At 35.3% G+C, this 22,326-nt stretch overlaps 1 protein-coding gene across 1 annotated transcript; it reads left to right on the plus strand.

Moving 5' to 3' along the window:
• The first annotated feature begins 7,113 nt into the window (after nt 1–7,113).
• On the plus strand, nt 7,114–8,514 carry LOC133781417 (rust resistance kinase Lr10-like). The gene has a single exon (XM_062220388.1). It carries the CDS (start codon nt 7,177–7,179, stop codon nt 8,230–8,232), a length of 1,056 nt encoding a protein of 351 aa, XP_062076372.1. The 5' UTR covers nt 7,114–7,176; the 3' UTR covers nt 8,233–8,514.
• Nucleotides 8,515–22,326: the final 13,812 nt, after the last annotated feature.

Raw genomic sequence — 22,326 nt, forward strand, 5'->3', positions numbered from 1 at the left:
AGAGAAAGTTTGAGTTAATTACTTTGCAACATAAATAAGGATTATCGGCTTTAGCAACAAAGTGTAGTTAATTTCTGTACAAGGTTATATATAATTTCATATGCTTATACATTGAAATATAGATTAACATAACCAATTAGTTTCCAAACATGGATCCATGTCGTACAGGGTTTGAAGAATATAAATTTACTATTAGTCTAATAAGAATTTAAGTTTGTTTTTTGTATAATAAGAATTTGTGTTTAATTTTTAAGTTTAAGTGATGTTTTTAAATTTTAATATTTAAAATGAATTTTAAATAATTTTTATTATAATTTAAAGTATTTTTATTTAATTTTTTAATCTTAAAATGAATCTTTTAAATAAAAATCAAATAGTAAATAACGTGGACCAATCATAAGTTGCCTCATATGTGCTTACTTGGCAGTTAACGACAATGTACCTACGTGTTGACGCGGTTCTTCGCCAACAGATAATTAGAAGAAGAAGAGAAAGAGATTAGTGCTTATAATGAACCATACCAGATATATGATCTTAGAAAATGATAGAGGTGACTCGAGACACGTTTTTTAAGTGGTTCAAAGGTTAAAATCCTTCTACTCCACTAGTCGATATTATTGATATATACTGAGTATTTGATTACAGAGTATTTCTTACAAGAGATCATTTATCCAACCCCTTATCAACTCCCAGGGTCTCCATATTTATAGGAGAAGGCACCTGGAAGTTGGCAAGAAGGTCATCCCGTGACCTTCTTACCTGTCATATCAATTTTGCGACATCCATGATTAATTCCTAAACCTGACACATAAGTGTGGTCAAATCGATAGGTAAGGAGATAATGGGCTGCACGGCCCAACCTAATCGTGGGTGTCTGAATGCGCACGTTCCTGCTGCGTGTCCGAGAAGTCAGGGGGATATCAGACACGTGATGATGTCTGATATATGCCCGTTTACCTTGCGTGTGCAGACTTTACAAAGGGTCATAGCCTCCATATCCAGATCGTACCACGAGCTGGATACTTAACTCGACCTTCGGCCTTCAGAGTCCGGACACAGGTCCTAGGCAATCTTGGCAAACCCTTGGGTTATCCCGAGCTCAAGAGGTACGACCTCTTGACGGGAGCTCCGGTCTTGGGGATGTCCATGGGATAATCACGATTAGGCCGCAGCTCTGACTGCTAATCAGCCCGTGGTAAAATCAGGGCGTACATCTGCCCCCCAAGCTCCTGCTCGTGGTATTCCACGTCGCGTTGGACCACAGTAAGGGCTTTTAGGCTTCCTCATGGACTCTTCACATTCCACCTCTTACGCAGGCGCCTGATACGTGGAACATCGTGGTTGGTGACGGTACGTCTTACGAGAACCGCATTTAATGGCCTAGCCTAGGCCCAGCCGTCGTTGCATATTTCGAGTGGAGGGCCTTGGATCCCTCACCAGGGTCATCCAACGGCCATCTATACGTGGTCCTTCATGTATATAAAGGGGGTGGCCACTCTACGCATGGGCCACCCTTTCATTCGAAATTTTTCCAAATTTCTCTTCTTCTTCTCTCTTCATTTCAGAAGAACAAACCCTCTTCTCTGTGGCTGCTACTTTCAGCGTAACGCCCTACTTCCTTAGAGCCGTTACTAAGTGAATTTTAAGACAAAACAGTGCAATGAACTCGCTAACCGAGGTTTTGAAGCAAAAGTGTGACTAATAAAAGTTAAGGCTGTAATCTTAGAAAATGCGTTGACTCAATAAAAACTTCTAGTATTAAACAATTGGGATCCCAAAAATAAGGTTTGAAAACTATTTACATCTTGAAATAAGTTTACAGTTGATCAGTTATAAAATCATAGATTATTACAGCCAATTTCAAATAAACCCCCAACCAAAGCAGTCGGGCAAGCCAAACATGTACGCGTCGCTTCACGCTCTCCGTACTCATGGTTGGTTGACTCAGTCATTGCCCTACCTGCAACACGGAGCACCCGTGAGCCGAAGCCCAGCAAGAAAACTCATGCATAACATAACATATGCAATCCATAGAGTTTATCATAACAGATAATCCACATACAAACAAGTCAACCATTAGACTAAGCAAACACGGCCATGCCGCCCCCGAAGCCTTACCGAAGCCTGGGGTCTCGGTCCTCACCGCAAGGATCTCACACATATCCTCTGGGTCCCGGGCCCTGCCCTGACCATAAGCATCCCATGTGCTTAGTGTTACTTCCGGCTCCGCTGCCGTACCCGGCCTACGCCGCACTCGGCCCACGCCGCACTCGGCCCTTGCCGTTCATTTCATTATAATCATATATAGCATAAATCAAGCAACATTCAAACAAATGCCAATTTATTTAAATCTGCACCCTAACATGTAATGCAATATAGGGCCATGCCCGGCAATCATCTCATCATGCAACATGCAATATAGGGCCATGCCCGGCAATCACACTATGGGCCCACGCCCTATCCTACGGGTGTTATAGTTTTCTTACCTGTAATCCGAGCCTCCTGATGCACTAAAGCCGCGAGCACGGTCCTCTAGCATGAGCCTCACCAACAACCTAGTCACAACACACAAGAAACATCCCTCAATACTAATCAACCCCAAAACCACTTCCCGGGACCAATCCCGCACTCTCGGGACCTCTAAAATCTTAAAACAACACCCCGGAGACATCCCCCGAACCCCCGGAGCAAAGGCCTAAAATTGCCAAAAATGTCAACCTGAAATTTGCCTTGTGCCGCGGCACCCATCAGTCAGGGGCTCCCTCGCCGCGGCACGAAAAACCTGTGTCGCGGCACGCCTTCGCAGACCCAGAATTCTGGGTTTCTCCTTCGCGTTTTCCCGAGCTTCAACCTCTCCAAATCACCCCAAACCAATACCTAAACCCCAAAACTCAAATCCAAACTTCATATAGACCATACATCAACCCATAAACATCATAACCCAACTCAATAACACAATCACACTCAAAATCACCCATTTGATTTCAACTTTCAGAAAACTCAAACCCAAAGGTCAAAAACACAACCCAAGCTCTAGATTCTACAAATCAAGACAGAAATCAAAACTTAGATGTGTATAAAACCCTTACCTCAAATGGAGAACCCACACAAAGTCCTTGATCTCCTCCTAGACTCCCACTTCTCCTTCTCTTCTTCTTCTTGCCCTAACCTTCTTTCTCCTTCTCTTCTTCTCTTCAATTTCTATCAAGCCTCAAGTGACATAAATGCCCAAACCGAACCCCCCTAAATCCCAGCTGAATTTTGTCTATAACGCTTGCCAAAAGACCATTTTACCCTTTCCTACTAATCCTCCTTGGCTAAACCTCAAAGGGCACTTAAGTCATTACACTTCATTCCAATTCTATCACTTTTTACCTTAAAACTTGTTACCCACAGCAGTAACTAATGTTTACCCAAGTTACTAAATCTCCAATAACCATTACCCACTAAATCTGAACTTAACCATAAAATTCCCAAAGTACCCCTAGGCTCCCCCCGAGCCGGGTATAGAAATCCCGTTGCGACTCTTGAGTTAACTAGCTCTCTAGGACCGTCTCGGCACGTGCATCACAATAATAAAACCACACTCACGTGGTACAATTCACAGAATACAATTATCACATATCAATACAGTTATGCCCAACATGGCCAAAATTACAATTACGCCCTTCCAACACGATCCGGGCCTACATGCATACTAATATACATAGTCATGCATCTCAGATAAACACATAGCCAAATAACATGCTTTAAATCATAACCATGCATTTAACTCATAAAATCACACATAAATCCCAACCTGCCCTCCAGGCACACTAATCAAGGCCCTTAAGCCTTATTAGCTAATTTTGGTCGTTACAACTATCCCCTCCTCATAAACCCGCAACTCTAACCATAATTTCCAAGGCCCTCCGCCTTTACTTTAGTTTCCAACAACACTCTTACAGGCACATCAATCTTGCCCCACAAGACCTTGTCTAACGGCCATACTCTCGATAGCCTCTCGCTTACACCGCAACCCTGCTGAAGCCTCAGGGTCTGCCTAGATTACAATGACCAATTCATTGTCTTATTCCTGATTCCAGAGATACTCAAAATCATCACCTCTACTAGGTGGGATCAGCTTGTAGGCCCCGCTGGCCTAACCCTTAGTACAACTTCAGAATATATGTTGAATTAAGAGTCAGAACTCTCCCTTCGCTCTCTGAACACCTTACAGGTCCTCGTCTGTAATTACGCAGAGACGCAACTCTTTCCTTCCGGAACTTTATTTCTTCATAACTTAGCAATTTACCAGCTCTTTACTCTTTCAAATAGGCAGACACTCCTGCCTTAAGAAGTTTCAACGACCTCTTTGGCTTTCACTCTGAACTAAAGCCAAATTGTAGTATTCACTATGCTTCACCTCTTATCAAGCCCTATGTCGCGTTACATTAACAAGACACCAGCAACTGCCACCACGACTAACTTACCAGGGATTACACTTCCCTTAATACCTCAATTATTCGCCTACTCAGCGCTCAATTCTTTAGATATCCGACAAACTTTCAGGCTGCCATTCCACTTGCAATCAACTGATAATTCCAGGTTCCCACTCTGTTCTTTTTCGTTCTCTAGACCCATTCCAAAATTTAAAATACTCTTGGGTCTCAATTCCGTATCATCGACGTTTTACCCTGCTACCAGTTCACCTGAACCAACTACATTAACTCAAACCACCGAGTTAAAATTTTTCATGTCCAATCACTTTACTCAAGGTCCAAAGTGGTCTATTCCCGCGATACACTACCACATCACCTAACCCCTCAGGCTCCAAAGGAAAACACTAGATTCTGTCACCCGCTCGACCCTCCCGGTACGACGTACCCTAGGAGGTGGAATGATATCCATTCAGAATTCTCGTTCATAAACCAAATCTAATTGGATCCTTCATCCATTCCTGGTATCCCAACTTGTACCACCTTAGCAGGGTCCTTCCCTGCTTCAACCAAAGCCGACACTTCGGATTCCATAGCTCAGTGACACTCACCAGCTAATCATACATGCTAACGCTACGCAGATCTCAGTCGTTGCCTTGTCCACTCTATTACAGTCTATGGCGCTATCCCCAGACTAACACACGCCTCACAGCTAGGAGTTCCGTCTCCAATTATAACTCCCCTCGCTCAATCGAGGATTTCAAACACTGATCATCTGTCCGTTACTTTTCACCACCTCTGTGTCTCAACGCTATCTTTCTTACTAATACCCAGTACTCAAGCACTTTATGATATGCATAACTGTCAACTTAACGTTCCAAGGATATCAACCACATTCATTCTTTTGTCTCCCGCAAGGTTCAATCCATCCTCGCGCCAATATATTCCTGGGCGTGCCCAACTCGTGCTGCACTCCCATAATTCCATATCCTTACCATAGATCAGGTCCTTTATGCAATCACTCTTTACTTAACCTTAACACGCACGTATTCCGGCCTCACTAGATATCAATCAGTTCTTACCTTGTCCTCTGAATTTCTTTCTGATGTGACACCACTCAGTTCGTCTAACCTCAAGTTTTACTGTTCTTCTCATCTCTGATGTAGTCGTCTCCGGAGGTGCTTGTGCAATAGATGACGTGCTTACCAGTCTTGTTATGCCTTCAATTCTTCAGACGTTCTTCATTAGCTTCTTTGCGGCTTCAGATCAATTCTTCTCATACCTGTCCTTTCTTCTTGTAGCTCTATTCTGAGTACTCTTGACGACACCCAAACTAACACTCCGTAGAACCTTACCTGAGACACCGCCTTCTAGGTACAAACGTCTTCCGCATAGTCATTTGCTCACCATTTCCGTTTGGGGATAATCCGTAAGCACTGCTCCTGAGCTTGAAGGGAACTTGTCCATACCGTTCATGCATCCTCTGCCTAAAGAACTTACCTGTGCTGCTGTAGCTTGAACCGTTCCAGAATCTTTGTTACCAACTCCTCACACCCTACCCGGTGCAACCTAATAAATTCACGAAAAGTCTTTATCCTTGGTTTCCAACTGGTAATAACCAGGTCGTAGATCAACTCTTGGGGACATCGTCCCATCTTGTATCCAACATTAAACTTTTGTTCTAACCCGACGATGCCAACAATCCCCGCAGTATAGCACACTGGCTACACCCGGCTCAGATTCCTTCGATCGCTTCAATAGACTTTCTGTCGGCCAAAACCGTCTTTTACAACATTCCTTATACCAATCCTATCTGTAGTCTGACCTTGAAGTATCCCCTAAATCTTTTCATCAGGGGTATGGGGAGGTTCGGGTGGATATGACACGATTAATTTCAAGGTGGGAAGTGGCAGTTGGATAAAACAGATATCTGTCGGCTATGACGATTCCAATATCAAGTCTCTCACTTTCTTGGACGGCAATGGCCTCGTCTATGGAAAATTTGGTGGCAAGAATACTAACGATATGGGTGTAGAAAAAATAGTAAGCATATATGGCAATATATTTATGGGTTGACCAATATTGATGAGACACAACAACGAAATGAAATCATTCATTATGTGTTTTGTATTATTGTAGATTGAGTTTGATGGGAGTTCGAAGTTTTTGACATCCATAAGTGGGACATATGGAAGTTATCGTGGAATAACTGTGATCACATCACTATCATTTATAACAAATGTTGATACATATGGACCATTCGGAAAAGAGACAGGCACTGCTTTCTCAAACCCAATTCAAGGTGGCCTCGTTGTTGGATTCCATGGAAAATCAGGCAGCTACATTGATTCAATTGGCATCCATGTCAAACCGGTAAACTCTTTAGTTAATTTATTTATACTAATTTCCAATACGCCTCTATATATGGTGGCCCATGTAATTTTTTCTTATCACGTTCAAAACATACTGTCTTATTATTGAAATATTTCCCTTTATTTTCGTATTCAAATTATTAGTTTTCATACATAAAAATATATATGAATGGGATTAGTCCCAAAAGGAATACTAGCCCCACTAATCAAATATGAATATATGTATATGAGGTTAATATGTTGTGTATAAGTTTGGACGAACATAAGTAAATTTTATGTAATCATATATACTATTATATATAAGAGTGACATTTTTATATACTATTATTCTGATAATCCTTGCAGTTGAGATTCTAGCACCAAGAACAACAATTGGAATTTCATTTATGATTGGTCTTGTCATTTATAAGTGGCGTAGACGACATTTGTCAGCGTACGATGGCATTGAAAAGTTTCTACAAAGTCAAAACAATCTCATACCAATTAGATATGCATATTCAGATATTAAGAAGATGTCTAAAGACTTTAAAATTAAATTAGGTGAAGGAGGATTTGGCTCTGTATATAAAGGAACGCTTCGTAGTGGTCATTTTGTGGCAATAAAGATGTTGGGAAAATCCAAAAATAGTAGTTGGCAAGACTTTATTAATGAAGTTTCTACTATTGGAAGGATTCACCATGTCAATGTTGTGCGACTAGTAGGTTTTTGTGTGGAAGGTTCAAAGCGTGCTCTTGTATATGAATACATGCCCAAAGGATCTTTGAATAACCATATTTTTTTGATAGACCAAGAAATAAATAATTCCTTATGCGACGGAAAAATATTTGATATCTCACTTGGAATTGCTCGCGGTATTGAGTATCTTCACCAAGGATGTGATATGCAAATTTTGCATTTTGATATTAAACCTCACAACATTCTTTTGGATGAAAATTTTATTCCCAAGATTTCAGACTTTGGTCTAGCAAGATTATGCCCTTTGGAGAATAGCATTGTGTCTTTAACTGCAGTTAGAGGAACCACTGGATACATAGCTCCAGAACTATTTTACAAAAACATTGGAGGAGTCTCCCACAAAGCAGATGTATATAGTTTTGGAATGTTGTTGATAGAAATGGCTAGTAGAAGGAAAAACTTGAACACACAAGCAGAGCATTCAAGCCAAATATATTTTCCTTTATGGGTGTATGACCATGTCAAGAAAGAACGGATGATAGTACAAGAAGACATTACAAATGAGGAACATGAAGAAGAAATAACAAAAAAGATGATTGTGGTTGCATTATGGTGTATACAATTGAAGCCTTGTGATCGCCCTTCCATGAGCAAAGTCATAGAGATGTTAGAGGGTGATGTTGAATGTTTAGAAATGCCTCCAAAGCCTTGCTTGTATCCACAAGAATCTTATAATAACGCCGAGGCTACCACTGAAGATACATGATCAAATACAGGTTATATAACATGCTCGTTATCATTTCCTGAAAATTCTTTTTAAAATTCATCAATGGTAATTCAGTTATTGTGTTTAAGTAGTCTACATTTTATTTTTCACCATTTGGAACAATTTTTTGACTTTTGATGTTTTTATGCATTACATATACTTGTCCATGCATCTTGTATTATATTGTATCCAAGTATTAAATATGTATTGGCATTACTCTAAATCTAAAATGCATTGTGTCAAAGAAATAATTACTCTGAAGTATATTGATTCTATTTTAAAGTTCTGCTAGTAATTTAGCTTATATATTTTTGAACTATGAAGGTTTATATTATCTTGACAAAAATAAGGTATTTCAATACGCTTTCTCTGGTGAGGATCTCTCAGATATTCTTTCTAGGTATCGTGTATGATGATCACATTATACACGACATATGTATGTTGGGATCACTACAATAATCTATATTTTTAATGATTCCATATATATAATATCTTGCTATGCTTTACACCCATACTATGAGTAAAGTTTCTCTCTAGAGTGGCTTGATAAAGATGTTTGTCCTTGATCTTGAGACTTCACATACTCCAACCTCCCTTCTTTTCTTTCAATGCATTCACAATAATTTGTAGTTCATGAATTTGAGGGAGAATGAGCTTATCATCAAGAAACTTAAATTTCATATACTGTATTGAGTAATAATGAATTTCTTTGTACCTTCCTCTTCCGCTTTATATTTCTTTTCCAAGGTCTCTCAAATCTCCTTGGCGCTCTTGGTATTGTTGTAGATATCATAGATGCCTACTAATACATATCCACGTGTATCATGTTTATTATTCTATTGGTCATTCCTTTGTCCAGTAAGCCATGACTGTTATGTTCGGTTCATAGCCTATATGTATAAATAAGGCAATGTAACTCTGTAATGTACTAGTTTTTCATTCATTTTTTGAACTTGATATACAGATCAATAAAGCTATACTTTTCTCTTTAAGTTGTCTGAGGTTACCAGGGAGGGAATTAGAACCGTTGTTTTTCCTCATTTGTTTCAGCCATCTTTGAATGTGAGAGAAAACTGAGAGAGGTTAGAGGAAGAGAACACATTGTGTTCTTGTAGTGTATGACCACTTCGGGTCCAAGAAGAAGAAGGTAAGGTGAGTCATTTCTTTGGTTTTTCTTTGGATTACGGACCTTAGACATGTCCTTAGAACCTCTGTTTTGATTGTAGAAGAAAGCAAGAGAAAGAAGGGAGTGTTTTGAGAGTTCGGTGCAAGAATAGCCTATACAAAAATAACGTAAGTCCGAACCTACTTTGCGTTGATTTTTCTCTTAGATTCTGAGTACCAAATTCATGTCGAATGGTTTTGTTGTGTTCATAGTGTTTTGGACTAAGTTGAGGAGAAGAAAGAAAACACCAAGAACCGACCACAATAAAAGGTATATATTCAAAGATTTCCTACGTAGTTTTATGTTTCTGATTGTTCTTTTTCGCTTCCTTATCGTGGATATGAATTTTTGGGCTGTTGTACATGGTTCTAATCAGTTTATTGGGGCTAGAGACACCCATTAAAGTGCTAGGGATAGTTTTATAGGATAAATCTTGAACTTTGAGATGTTTCGAGGATTGTTAGTGCTTGTGGGTGATGGGTATGCGCAGTCCATTAGCATTGCCGGTGATTGGTGGTGGAGACCGGTGGTGGTGGTGACGGTCAGAGGTGGCCGAGGTAGTGGTCTTGGTGGTGTAGGGATGAAGTCGTGGTGGCCATGGTGAGGAACCTTGGGTCCAAGCATAGTCGGGTTGGTCATGGAGGCTGTCGTGGGAGAGGGAGTCCATACTCAAGTGGTCACGTGCATGAGCATGCATGTTTTGAACTGGTTACTCTTGGTTACCAATTTGTAATCAAAGGGGACAAAAAGTGGTATTTGGTCCAGAAACTTTAGGATGTTACTGCAAGGCTTGGGATTAGGTATTCTAAGATTAAAATCTGATTATTGAGAATTAAGGATAAAAATTCCCTAGTTAATTGTTCAAGTATAATAATTTACAAACTAGGCTCGGGAATTATTATGTAAGTTTCAAGAAAAATTCTAGGTTTGGGAGATAGATTCAAAGTTTAGATTTTATGACTTAGAATCTATGAAATATTTTCAAGGACTTAGAATATTTCAATTCGTGCCGGGCCGGGCCATATTTGAAAGAGTAAGCCCATCACGGCCCATGGGCCCGGCCCATGTCGTGCCGTGCTGTGTCGGGCCGGCCCACTTTCCTTATTCGGCCCCACTTTTAGGCCCATTTTATTATTGGCAAAAAATGTGAGAATGAGAATTGAACCCTCTACCTCTTCTTTAACAACCAATAAGCTCAACACCAATCCAAATACACATCTTTGTTAAAATTATAGTTTTATATATTTTTATATACTTTTTAACAATATTTTGCACAAAATTATATCAAAGATAATTATTAGAATTCGAATACCTAATAATAAATACTACAAATTTTAACTCACAAATCTTAAAATAAATTAATATAATTATAAAAATATAAAATTGAGAAAAATAATAGACTTTTATAATAATTTTAATTTATTGACAAATAAAAATTTATTATCATTATTAATGTCAAAATATCGGGCTTTTTATCGTGTCGTGCTTTCGGGCTAGTTTGTTTATGCTTTCGTGTCGTGCCTTCGGGCTTGTCGTGCTGTGCTGTGCTCAGGCCCGTGCCGTACCAATTTTCAATTTGTGTCGTGCCTGGCCCAAGCCCATATTTTTTCGTGTCGTGTCGTACTCGTGCCTCCCAGGCTCGTGCCGTGCTAGAAAGCTCGGCCCATATTTACAGCTTTATGTATGCATCACTTTGATTTAATATTTTTTATTTATTTATGGTTTTATTTGTAAGTTTCCTTAATTGATATTTACTATGTATAAATTAAAATATTAATTTGTAAGAGTTCAAATTTATTCTAAGATAACTCTATACTTTGCACATTAACAAAATTTAAATTAAAAATGACATGTGTGTAATAAAAATATCATCATAAATATTACAATAATAATTCAAAGGTTTATAATTAGAATATTTTCAACAAAATTTTACTGTATCATTAATACAAATTTATATAACATTTATTATTAAAAATATCATAAATTATTTTTCATGACACTCTTTTACAACATTTAAAAAAAAATATCATCTTAACTAAATTTTGACGACATTGAAAAACAAATGTCATAAATATTTTATCGTCAAAAGTACATTTTGTTGCACAAACACTACCAACACATATTGCTCGTGTACATTTTTTTTCTCTAAAATATGCCAACAAACAAAAGAAAATTCAAATAAATAAACATATCACAAATCTTTTATAATCAATATACAAAACACATATACATAAAGTTTATGAATTTTCAAAATATCATAAATCTAAGAAAAAACTAACACGAAATATATATACCCTAAACTTTAATTTGGAGTATCGATGTCATGGAAATGGCTAATGGAACAAGAAAATTTTGAACATACTTGCAAAGCATTCAAAAAATATTTATTTTCTTTAGTGGTGTATATATGGTCAGATTTTTAGAGAATCAAAAATCGAAATGTGTATCTTATCTGTGTTTTCACCACTTGACACGTGGCAGTCATTAGGGGAGTAATTACTGTAGACTGGCCAAACATGGATGCCTCAAGTAAGGCCACACCACGAGGTATGTCCTCGAGGCGCGAATATCTCCAAGCGAGGCCACGTCTCGTGGTCTAGTTCCAAGGCGTGGATGTCTCTAGATGAGGCCATGCCTCGATGACCATTCTAGTGGCCTTCTCACCTTCTTCATTTACCAATCCTCCAGGTCTTGAATTTTTTCCTCAGGATCTAGAGGGACTGTCAGGTGTCAATCATTGCAGCTATGGGCCACCAGAAGATTGTTTGAGTTGTGGAGAGCTTTGAGTTGTGGTGTAGAGTTCGTACACTCGACAATCGATATTTCTCACAACGTCGCATGACATGGAGAAACATGCAGCCGATCTCTGACACCGTCAGAGTCCTGTTCCCCATAAAGTTGGTGAGCAACTTTCTGCAATGGGCCTCGTGCAATCCAACTGTGCCCGCTCTTTCTTTAGTGCAACCTTTTGTATTAATTTAACATTTAATGCCCCAAATAATTGGAGAGTTTGTATTAATTTCCCATTAATGACCCCAGCCCCTATAAATAGGGTTGAAGTATCTCCTTGTAGGAGGTTGAGATTTTTGGAGAGAAAACTTTGTAACTCAGAGCACTCTAAATGCTACCTGAGAACCACCATTGAAGCTTCAAGCTTACTAAATACTAAAGACTCGTGGACTAGGGCTCTTTTATAGACTAAACTACGTAAAACTCATTGTGTTCTTTTCTTCTAATTTCTTTAAAGTTCAGATTAGGTTGATAACGAAAAAGACAGTCAACATTGTAGAAACTTAATACTTTTAAGAGCACAGATTACTTCATTTGTTACTAATTGGTTTTGAGTTGGAATCTCAAGCTTCTTCCCATACACCTCATCATCCTAGCTACTTTCTAAACCACACTCCACATTCTAACATGTTATCCGAGCCAAAGAAAATTTTAACAAGTATCGATCCAAATCCAAAAATGAGAGTCAAAAGACCCACTTGTGATTCTGGGATAGTGAGCCGAAAAGACCTAAAGAATCATTTGCGATCGAGACGTCCAAGTTCAGTGAGCAATAATAGTTAGGGAATCTCACATTGAAAGTATGTGGAAACTTAATACTATTTATAAGATTTGAGCTACTTCACTCATTACCAATTGATTTTGAGTTGGAACCTCATCCTAGTTACTTTCTTAACCATTCTAATAGAAACAAAGAAGATAATTGTACAAGCATAAATGATAAATGAGGAACTAGAATTTTTTTTTTATGAAAAATCATTATGGTGTATAAAATTTAAGCCTCTTTTGTTTGCCCTTGAATGAGAAAACTATGAAAAAGATGGTTATAATATTGTATCTGTTTGAAAGTACTTTCTAGTTTAGGTTGAACTCGAAAACTATGAAGGATTATGTGTCCTGAGTCAAATAAGTTAGGGCCTGTTTGGCATTGTTTTCTGTTTTTTGTTTTCAAAATTTTGTTCTCAGAAATGATAACAGAAAACTATTTTTGTAGTTTTCAAAAAATAAGAGGTGTTTGGTTAATGTTTTCTAAAAACAATTTTTTAGTTTTATTTTTTTTTAAATCTTAAATAAAAAAATTAACAAATATATTTACAAAGAGAAAAATATTTTAAAAGTTTGTAATAAATAATGAGATAAAATAATTTGAAAGAAAAAATGATGAAAAATAAGAAGTAAAGTTATGAAAAAAAATTTGAGAACAACAGAAAACAACTTTTTGTTGTTCTCAAAATTTTCTGTTTTTTGTAACTTTGTTTTTAAAAATTGTTTTCTGAAAACAATGCCAAACACCCCCACTTGTTTTCAGAAAACAGTTTTTAGCTTTTAAAAACAAAAAACAGTTTTTTAATTAAGGTGCCAAACACCCCCTTAAATTCTAATATACTAGTTAATTCCTTAATTCACATATTATGCATTTAACTATACTTGAACAGAGAAAAATCCGGGAAAATTTAAAGAGAAAATTTAGAGAGCATAAAAGTTGCAAATGAAATAATTTTTGGTTACTTTACTTGTGAGCTAGCTAAGATATATAATCGAAGAGAACAATACAGAGTCAGCTACAGAGAATGGCTATACTAATATACTGATCAATAGGCTACTTTTGACCCACCCATGCCACAAATTCGTCCTTTGGTAGTTTTCGATAACAATTTCTTGATATATGCAATGGCTTTGTCTGCTCCAACTAAGTTTTCCTTAGTTGAAGATGTAGATTTCGATTTCACTTGTATAGGAATGACAATCTCATCAACCAACTCACCATCTTTCCTAAATTATATGTATAAATATATATAATCTCTAAATTATTAAAACTAACACAATAATAAAACAACAAGAGAATAACATAATAACTAGCATTTACATTATTAATTCAAATTACTAAATATTGAGATGAGATATTTTGTTGAAAATTAATATTGCATTGATGAGATATTTTAGAAGCATATATTTATTTATGTAAGCAAATTCTTATAAATTCAGAATTTTAATTTGTATAAATTTTAATTTTTAATCTTAGAATTATTTAATACAAATATAGAGTAATAAATGATCATTGAATATATTATTCCAATGATCAGTCAAAAAACTTACTCACTCTAAATCAAAATATATATATATAAATATAAATATACATATACATGTATATAATAAATTACATATATACCTCATCTTTGATGCATCGCCTCCAGCAACACCAGCTACTTTTGTTCGAAATAAGTACGGTGTATGGAGATGGATACTCGACATAGTGCGAAAGGCTCAGTTCTAGCAGAATTCATAAAAGAAAGCAAACCAATAAGAATTAGTGATTTTATGAATTCTCGTTGAGAAATGCTAACTGGTTTCAATAGTGTCCAACACCATATGAAAGTGACATGCTATTATTAGTTTCACATAATTTAATTTATTAATCAATATTTAGTAAAAACAGCATAAGTAAAATAACAACACTCATTCTTATCTTACAATAAAGAGATATTCTCACAAAGTAGTTCTCAAAACAAAAATAATAAATAAGATACCCTGAATTTGCTATATATACATCCAATGTTTACTCATCCTACGCCTATTTACATTTAATTTATGGGCTTCTTGGCAAAATGGCCTATTTTTTAAAGTCATTTTGCACTCTAGCCTAGTTTTAATAATTCTTTGCAAAATGACCTCTCATAATTTAGACAGGTGGTCGAAAAATTTAGACAGGTGGTCGAAAATTTTAGACAGTTTGTCGAAAAATTTAGACAACTAGTCGAATTTTAGACAGAGGTCAATTTGCAAAAAATTATCGAAAGTAGGCCAGAGTGCAAAACCACTTAAAAAAAGAGGTTATTTTCACCAATTTCTCTTAATTTATGGATTGATGATTACAAGAGGGTTCAGTTGTCCTTATTATGATCCAAACCGGACGGCTTTTACAATATAGCCTGATTTTGCTTTAATTTAATTATTCTCTGCTGCCTCATCACTTTCAAAGGAGTTAAATTTTATCTAAATTAATGGCAATAGAGGGATGGCAATAGTGTATGTTACTTTGGTTTTATCGGTAGAAGTGTCTTTTGTTTTTGCATTGAGTTGAGAAACAATAAGTATTATAATTAGACAATGGGATATTGAGAGGGGCATAACTCCTGCCTTAGCAAGTCAAAGATCAATCTTTCTTTACATCTTTTATGCTATTTTCTCGCTCATTTCATTCCTAGTACTTTGGAGTTGTTTTCAAAACCAATACCTGACATGTGAATAAAGTGTGTATATATTAGTGAAACTACAAATGTCATAATAATTTGAGTTCAAAACAACTATAAAAGAGAAACAGTGCACTAATATAAAAGAGAAACAGTAAAACTATGATATTTTTGCTTATCTAGTAAGAGCACTAACCAACCTTTTAAAGTTCAAAGAGAAGTATTCCATCCAAAAGAGAAGTATTCCATCCAAAAGATGGGGGAAAAAATAAAGCATATTCTAAATACAGAAAAATACAAAGCCAAATTAAAGTTCAACACAAATAGGATCACACACAATTTTGCCAAAACAAAACCACTGTAATATACTTATAGCAATGTCTGGCTAAAACCTTGAAAGAGCAAACAAAAGATGCTGGAAAATCTGAACTGTTAGTCCAAACAACAATTCAAGACCCGCAATAATCCAGCTTGATGTAATCGTATCAATCGAAGACCATTGCCTAGCTTGAAAGAAGATCATGAACATCTTTGTCAGTTGACAATACGTGTTTCACACTTAAATACCTGATGATTAGTCATTTAGATTAAATCATTTTTTTAATTAGTTAATAATGAAGAATAGAGTGAAAACAATATACTTGTCTATATTTACATTACTAACTATTCTTAATCACTAAGAAAAAATGCAAGTAATCACATATATATAGATGTGCTATCAAATTTATATATATATATATTTATGCTGTGTTGTGTGTATATGAGTGTGTACCGAGAAAATTAATAGTATATTCAATATATACATACAGTACTTACTGTAATTAAATTTCAAATAGTAATAATAATATATTGAAATGATGAGATTTGTGACATGCAGTGGATATAGTAATAGACGTGTTAACAAATTAATGATGTATCCAGAATAGAGAAGTTTAATGCAAAATGAAAAGAAAAATGCTTACGTACTTTTTGATATTTTAGTTCTCTCACCATTATATCCAGGCGTTGGATCAAACTCCGCTTTCATATGGGTAATCCCCTTGAATCGCAATATTGCGATCTTTCTCTCAACATTAGCATCGTAGTAAAATCCTCTTACTTTTTTCTTTCTCTGGCTGTTGCTAGATTCCAGAGCTGAGATGCTATATATTTAAAATGTCATTAAATTTAACAAAATAAATATATTGGTTTTTAGTCATTTGTCTAATAAATGATCAAACTACCGCTTGTAGATGATGATCAGGGAAGGAGTAAATCATCTCTATTTGTGGAAGGTTATAAATATAATCCGAATAATAATAATATCACTATTTACCTATGGAACCCTATGAGAAAGGAGATGAAGAAACTCCCCACTCCTCTTCCTCCTTTGAATTCTTATTGGAAGAACAAGAGATTCCGAGTCGGAATAGGGTACGATTCATTAACAGATGATTTCAAAGTGGTGGTGGTTACCAAACCATTAGATATATTTAAAGGTCGAGTTCTCAAATCTTGTCCTTTTGGTTTGTTTCACACTAATTTTGGTCCGGCTTTAGTTTATTCTTTGCGAATTAATAAATGGAAAACAATTCCATTGCCTAGGTTGTTTCCTTACTCTTCTTTAATTTACAAGAACTATGATTGTTCCATTGTCTTGAATGGTTGCATTCATTGGAGCTTGACTTATCTAGATCCGGACATGGAGCAATGCAAGTTTGGGGTAGTTGCATTTGATTTAAACAAAGAGACTTTCAAGCTCATAAAATCACCTCAACAAGAAGATCGTGTTACAAGTCTTGAATCTAGGCAAGTTATGTGAAAACCTTGCATCCATGACTCATGGGAGACCAGGATTGATTGAGATTTGGGCAATGAAGGAGTATGGTGTGGAAGATTCTTGGGTCAAACAAGTCAACCTTGACTTGTCTAAATGCTCTATAGAAACTGCTAGTAATAATAGACCATCTTTTCTCAGGCAAGTTTTTTCATGGATTATTCAGTATTTTCATCATCGTCTTCCATATAAAACTACTTTTTATCCAGTTGCTCTCGGCTACAATGGTTATGTACTCCTCTATTCTTATTGTTTTGGTTTGTATTGGTGTGATTTGAATACAAATTAAACACTCTTGTTTATGTATGTCCTGCAATGTCCGTGATTGGATTTACTAATTTTGTTGAGAGTGATTATGTTTTAAATTATTACTAGGAGAAAGAAAATTGAGTGAGGTTTTTTTTTTTTTTGTTTTAAATTATTATTACAAGTTTCCCGTTTCTCATTTTTCTATCTATTTTTTTTATTATATATATCACAAGAATGTGACATACAACTATTGATACAATTTAATATCGAGTCCCACATATTTGAATTTAATAAGAATTATTATAAAATATCGTTAACCAACCATAAACTGGCACATCATGTGGTGTTAGACACCTTAAAATGTCAAATAATAACACTCATATATTATCTTCTCGTTCTTTCTTTAGTTGCTCATTCCATTCTTTATCTTTTTTGTGCATATAAAATATGAAATTTGTAAACAATTACAATAAGTTGAGACTCGATCCAATTCCAAAAATGTGTGTATCCTGTAAGAATCATAAAATTAATGGGGATCTCAGATACGTCAATAAAGATTGTTGCTATGTTTATTTTAAGACTATTTTTTAGTGAGATCTCATTTTGTCGAAAATTCTCCTACAATAAACAAATTTAGAAATTTCTATTGTTTATTTATTTATTCTTCAGCTCGACTGTTGCATGTGCCCTTTTCACGCACTGGAGCTTCTTCAACTAGCTGAGCCAAGTCCCTCTCCCAGCTTTTCATTTGCTCCTGGATTGCAATAGAGTGGAGCTAAATTGGGCATGTATCTTGGGCCTCACTAAGCTAAATTGGGCCTTATTTTGAGCCCCATTAAGCTAAATTGGGCCTGTATCTTGGGCCTCACTAACACAATGCCTTGCCCATGTTGTAGTGATATGCGGCGTCCTTGTAGGGCTGCATTGAGAGCTGGCACCCTGGGATGAGGGGAACCCATGCACCATACGTGGTCCAGCCCTCGTTTGGTATTTTCGTCGAGTCGTTTTATTGGCTCTGAATCTGATGACAATAGATGCTCTTTTACTCTCTTGGCTAGTTGTGGTCCCCCCTGGAGCTGAGTACTTGAGCAGAAATGATGAGAAAAGTTGACTAGATTAGATGAGGGATTGTGACAATAGAGTCTACCCAGGTTTGGTTCTCAGCTGCATAAGGACCCCTTAATTAAGATGTAGTTGAGAGTTGAGATTGAGACCCGTATATAACCTCTTTTTCTCACAATGTTACTTGTGAATTTCTTTTAGTTTTTCCAGCAACTAATTCAATTGTGTTATATATCAATTTCTTTGCCTATTTAGTTGGGAGCTGAATATATATAGTTGAGCTGGTGATGAGATGAGCAGAGCACACGATATATTATAAAAAGGTAACAAAATCTGATCAAAGACTGGTTTGGTGAGGTGACCTGGTACATGGACTGAAAAGGAACAATTTAAAAAGGAACAGAAAAGAAAAATCTCAACAAATAATATACATTTGAAACAAGTGTGAGTGATCAAGCTTTAGTTGCTGCTTTCTCAAGCTCTTCAAGTACCTTTGAGATCTGACCAACAACCAAATACCACAAAGATTATCCAAATAATGTTTAGTTACGTTCAGAAAACAAAAACAGAGCTTTTAAAAGCACATATATTTAGCTTAAGGCCACTATTGATATTAAATACAAAAAAAAAAGAATTTATTATATATTTATATATAAAAAATACAAACAAATTGTAAAAGTATATAGTTTTACAGAGAGAAGCTGCCATTAATAGCATTAATAATTACCTGGTTGAAAAGATAAAAGAAACTTGATCATCATCATCATCCTAACATATGCCAAACAACCTAGAAGTCTAGAAATTGATACTTGTTCGATGCACGAATCTTCTGAAAAAAAATGTTTTGCAAACTAGAAGTTTGGAAAGGTGAAGAGTTTCTAATTTAGCAAACAAAGTGTTATTCTCTGAAGAACGTCTTTCTTCTCCTGTTTTCCTACCTTTGAGAATGTCTTTCATAGCCACACAATCATATACATTCACATCTTTCAAGTTTACAAGTCTTTCAGTCTTAAAAAAACAAAATAGATATTATATTCTCTTGCAACTTTCTAACTTCAAGCTTGTTAAGTTTTATAGGTCACAACTTGATAGAGGTTGGTCTGGCCATAAGATTACTACATCTAATTTCTTCATAACCAATTACTTCAAATTCGGAAGCGAAACCTACAAAGATAATTCTAATTGCATAAATCACTTGACAATTAAATATCTCAAAATATATACTTAAAGGATCGATGAAACAAATAATTTCAAATATTAGTATACTTTAAGAAAACAAATAAAAAAAAACACGTGGAATAGTTTTTTTTTTTTTTTGTTAATAAGAAAAGTATCTACTATATAAATTGTGATGAGTAGTCACTCACTTTTATTATATATTTTCTTAGATTTCACATGTTTTTTGTATATTATAAACTACTTTTGAGGTTTTTTTTTCTAATGATTATGTGAAGTCTTTAAAATAGATTTGATAATTTCGAAATATATAATGAAATCAATATGATTTGGAAATATATAATGAAATCAATATGATTTGGGATAAGGTGTGGCCATGTAGCTTCCACACTAATCATTGGTTTGTTTTAATGGCGAAGATCTATGACCGCACCATAATATGTTAGTCAAGTTATCAAACAGATAATGGAACAAAACACAGGATCCAAAAATATATAATCCCTGTATTAAATTGTATATAACTGGTGCAGAGAGCTGCATAATCTAATTTTATACTTATGTAAGGTCCATAGAGGCCGAAATGCAGACACAAATTGCTCTCAGTACACCAGTATTCTGAGAAAATAAACTCTCCCATATATAGTTTTCGCCCTCAATCTATCAAAATACACAGCCTTTATTAGGAATGAACAAACAAAATAATCAAGCATAAATCAATCCATCCTTATATCACCACAGCACGCAAATTTCCCAGAGCCTACTTCACTAATTTTCAAACATAACTTTCACTAAATCTAATATGCATGATTACATTAGTCTTATCTTTATACATAAATCTTATAGTAATATAAATACAAAAAATAACTAACCTTCAATATTAATCTTCAAAGCACCCGAAATGAACAACAAAGTTCACCACTCAATCAACGACCCTACTAAAACATTACATAATTAGTAAACTACATAATTAATTATCAAATCAATAAATAAAAAAAATCAAACTAGTTAATGAAACTAATGAACAACACTTTGATCATCTTCAAGTTATTTTTTTTCAAATATTTAAAAAACAAATTTATCTATTGTAAAAATTTCTAAAACTAACTAATATGCATGTATATATATTTATAATAAACCTAATTTTTATCACATTATTTAAACTAACAAAATAAAAAAATAATTATAAAAATTAATAAAATATTAATTATATTAATTTTAAATTCAGAATAATAAAAAAAATTAAAAAAAACATAGAAAATTAAAAAATTATCATCAAAACCACATTTTAGTAATCTATACCTATTTTGAAGCTAAAAATCCCCTTGCAATGTCAAAAATCCGGTCAAAATCCGGCAAGAAACACCACTTTCAAATGGAGAAAAAACCCACGGCCAAATGCCTTTTTTTCTCTAAAAAACAAAAAAAAAAAAGATTTTTGGACTATATTTCGGTTTATAGGGTAGAAATATTGCAAGAAATAAAGAAAAAACAAAAAAAAAAGGTTTGGAGAATCAAAATGGGTGTTGGCTCACGGTGGTTAATGGAGGTTTTGGGGGTTTCTTTTTGCACAGAGGGTAGAAAGGTTTTGAGAAGATGACCGTTCGGGTCTAGGGAAGGGACTTATAAAGGACTTTTAACTTCGGTTTTTGGTAAAATCCGAAGTAGAAAGTGGACTTTCCACTTCGGTTTTTACCAAAAAACCGAAGTTAAAGGTCCTTAAGTCATACCCGTTGGAGACTTTTAACTTCGGTTTTTTGGTAAAAACCGAAGTGGAAAGTCCACTTTCTACTTCGGTTTTTACCTAAAAACCGAAGTTAAAAGTGCACAAGGGCCGCGTTTGGTTTGGCCAGTTTTTGCATTTTTACTATCTCTAAACATAATATAAGGGCTTGTGCAAACAAACACGGCCCTCTCCACTATGAATTTTTCACTTCGTTTTTTTAAAAAAGCGAAGTAGTAAGTAATTTTTTTCAGAGCGCCAATTTGAAAAGCGAAGTAAAAGAGTTTGAAAAGGTTTTTACTTCGCTTTTTTTTGTATGCTCACTATAAAAACCGAAGTAAAAACCTATATTTCTAGTAGTGATCATGTTTATTATTCTATTGGTCATTCCTTTGTCCAGTCAGCTATGACTGTTGTGTTTGGTTCATAGCCTATATGTACAAATAAGGCAATGTAACTCTGTAATGTACTACTCTTTCATTCATTTTGTAAACTTGATATACAGATCAATAAAGCTATACTTTTCTCTTTAAGTTGACTTAGTATTATTTGATCTTTGTGTTAATTCTATGAGTTATGTGTGAGATAATTCAATCAAGTTGAACTGGTTCTGTTCTTGGTGTGAAGGAAGGGGTTCTTTGCTGAAGGTGATCGAGAGGTGACACATATGAATTATTTTTATTTTCATGATAATATGTGATTTATT

Source organism: Humulus lupulus, chromosome 6 (assembly GCF_963169125.1).
Source record: "Humulus lupulus chromosome 6, drHumLupu1.1, whole genome shotgun sequence".
Classification (NCBI taxonomy): domain Eukaryota; kingdom Viridiplantae; phylum Streptophyta; class Magnoliopsida; order Rosales; family Cannabaceae; genus Humulus; species Humulus lupulus.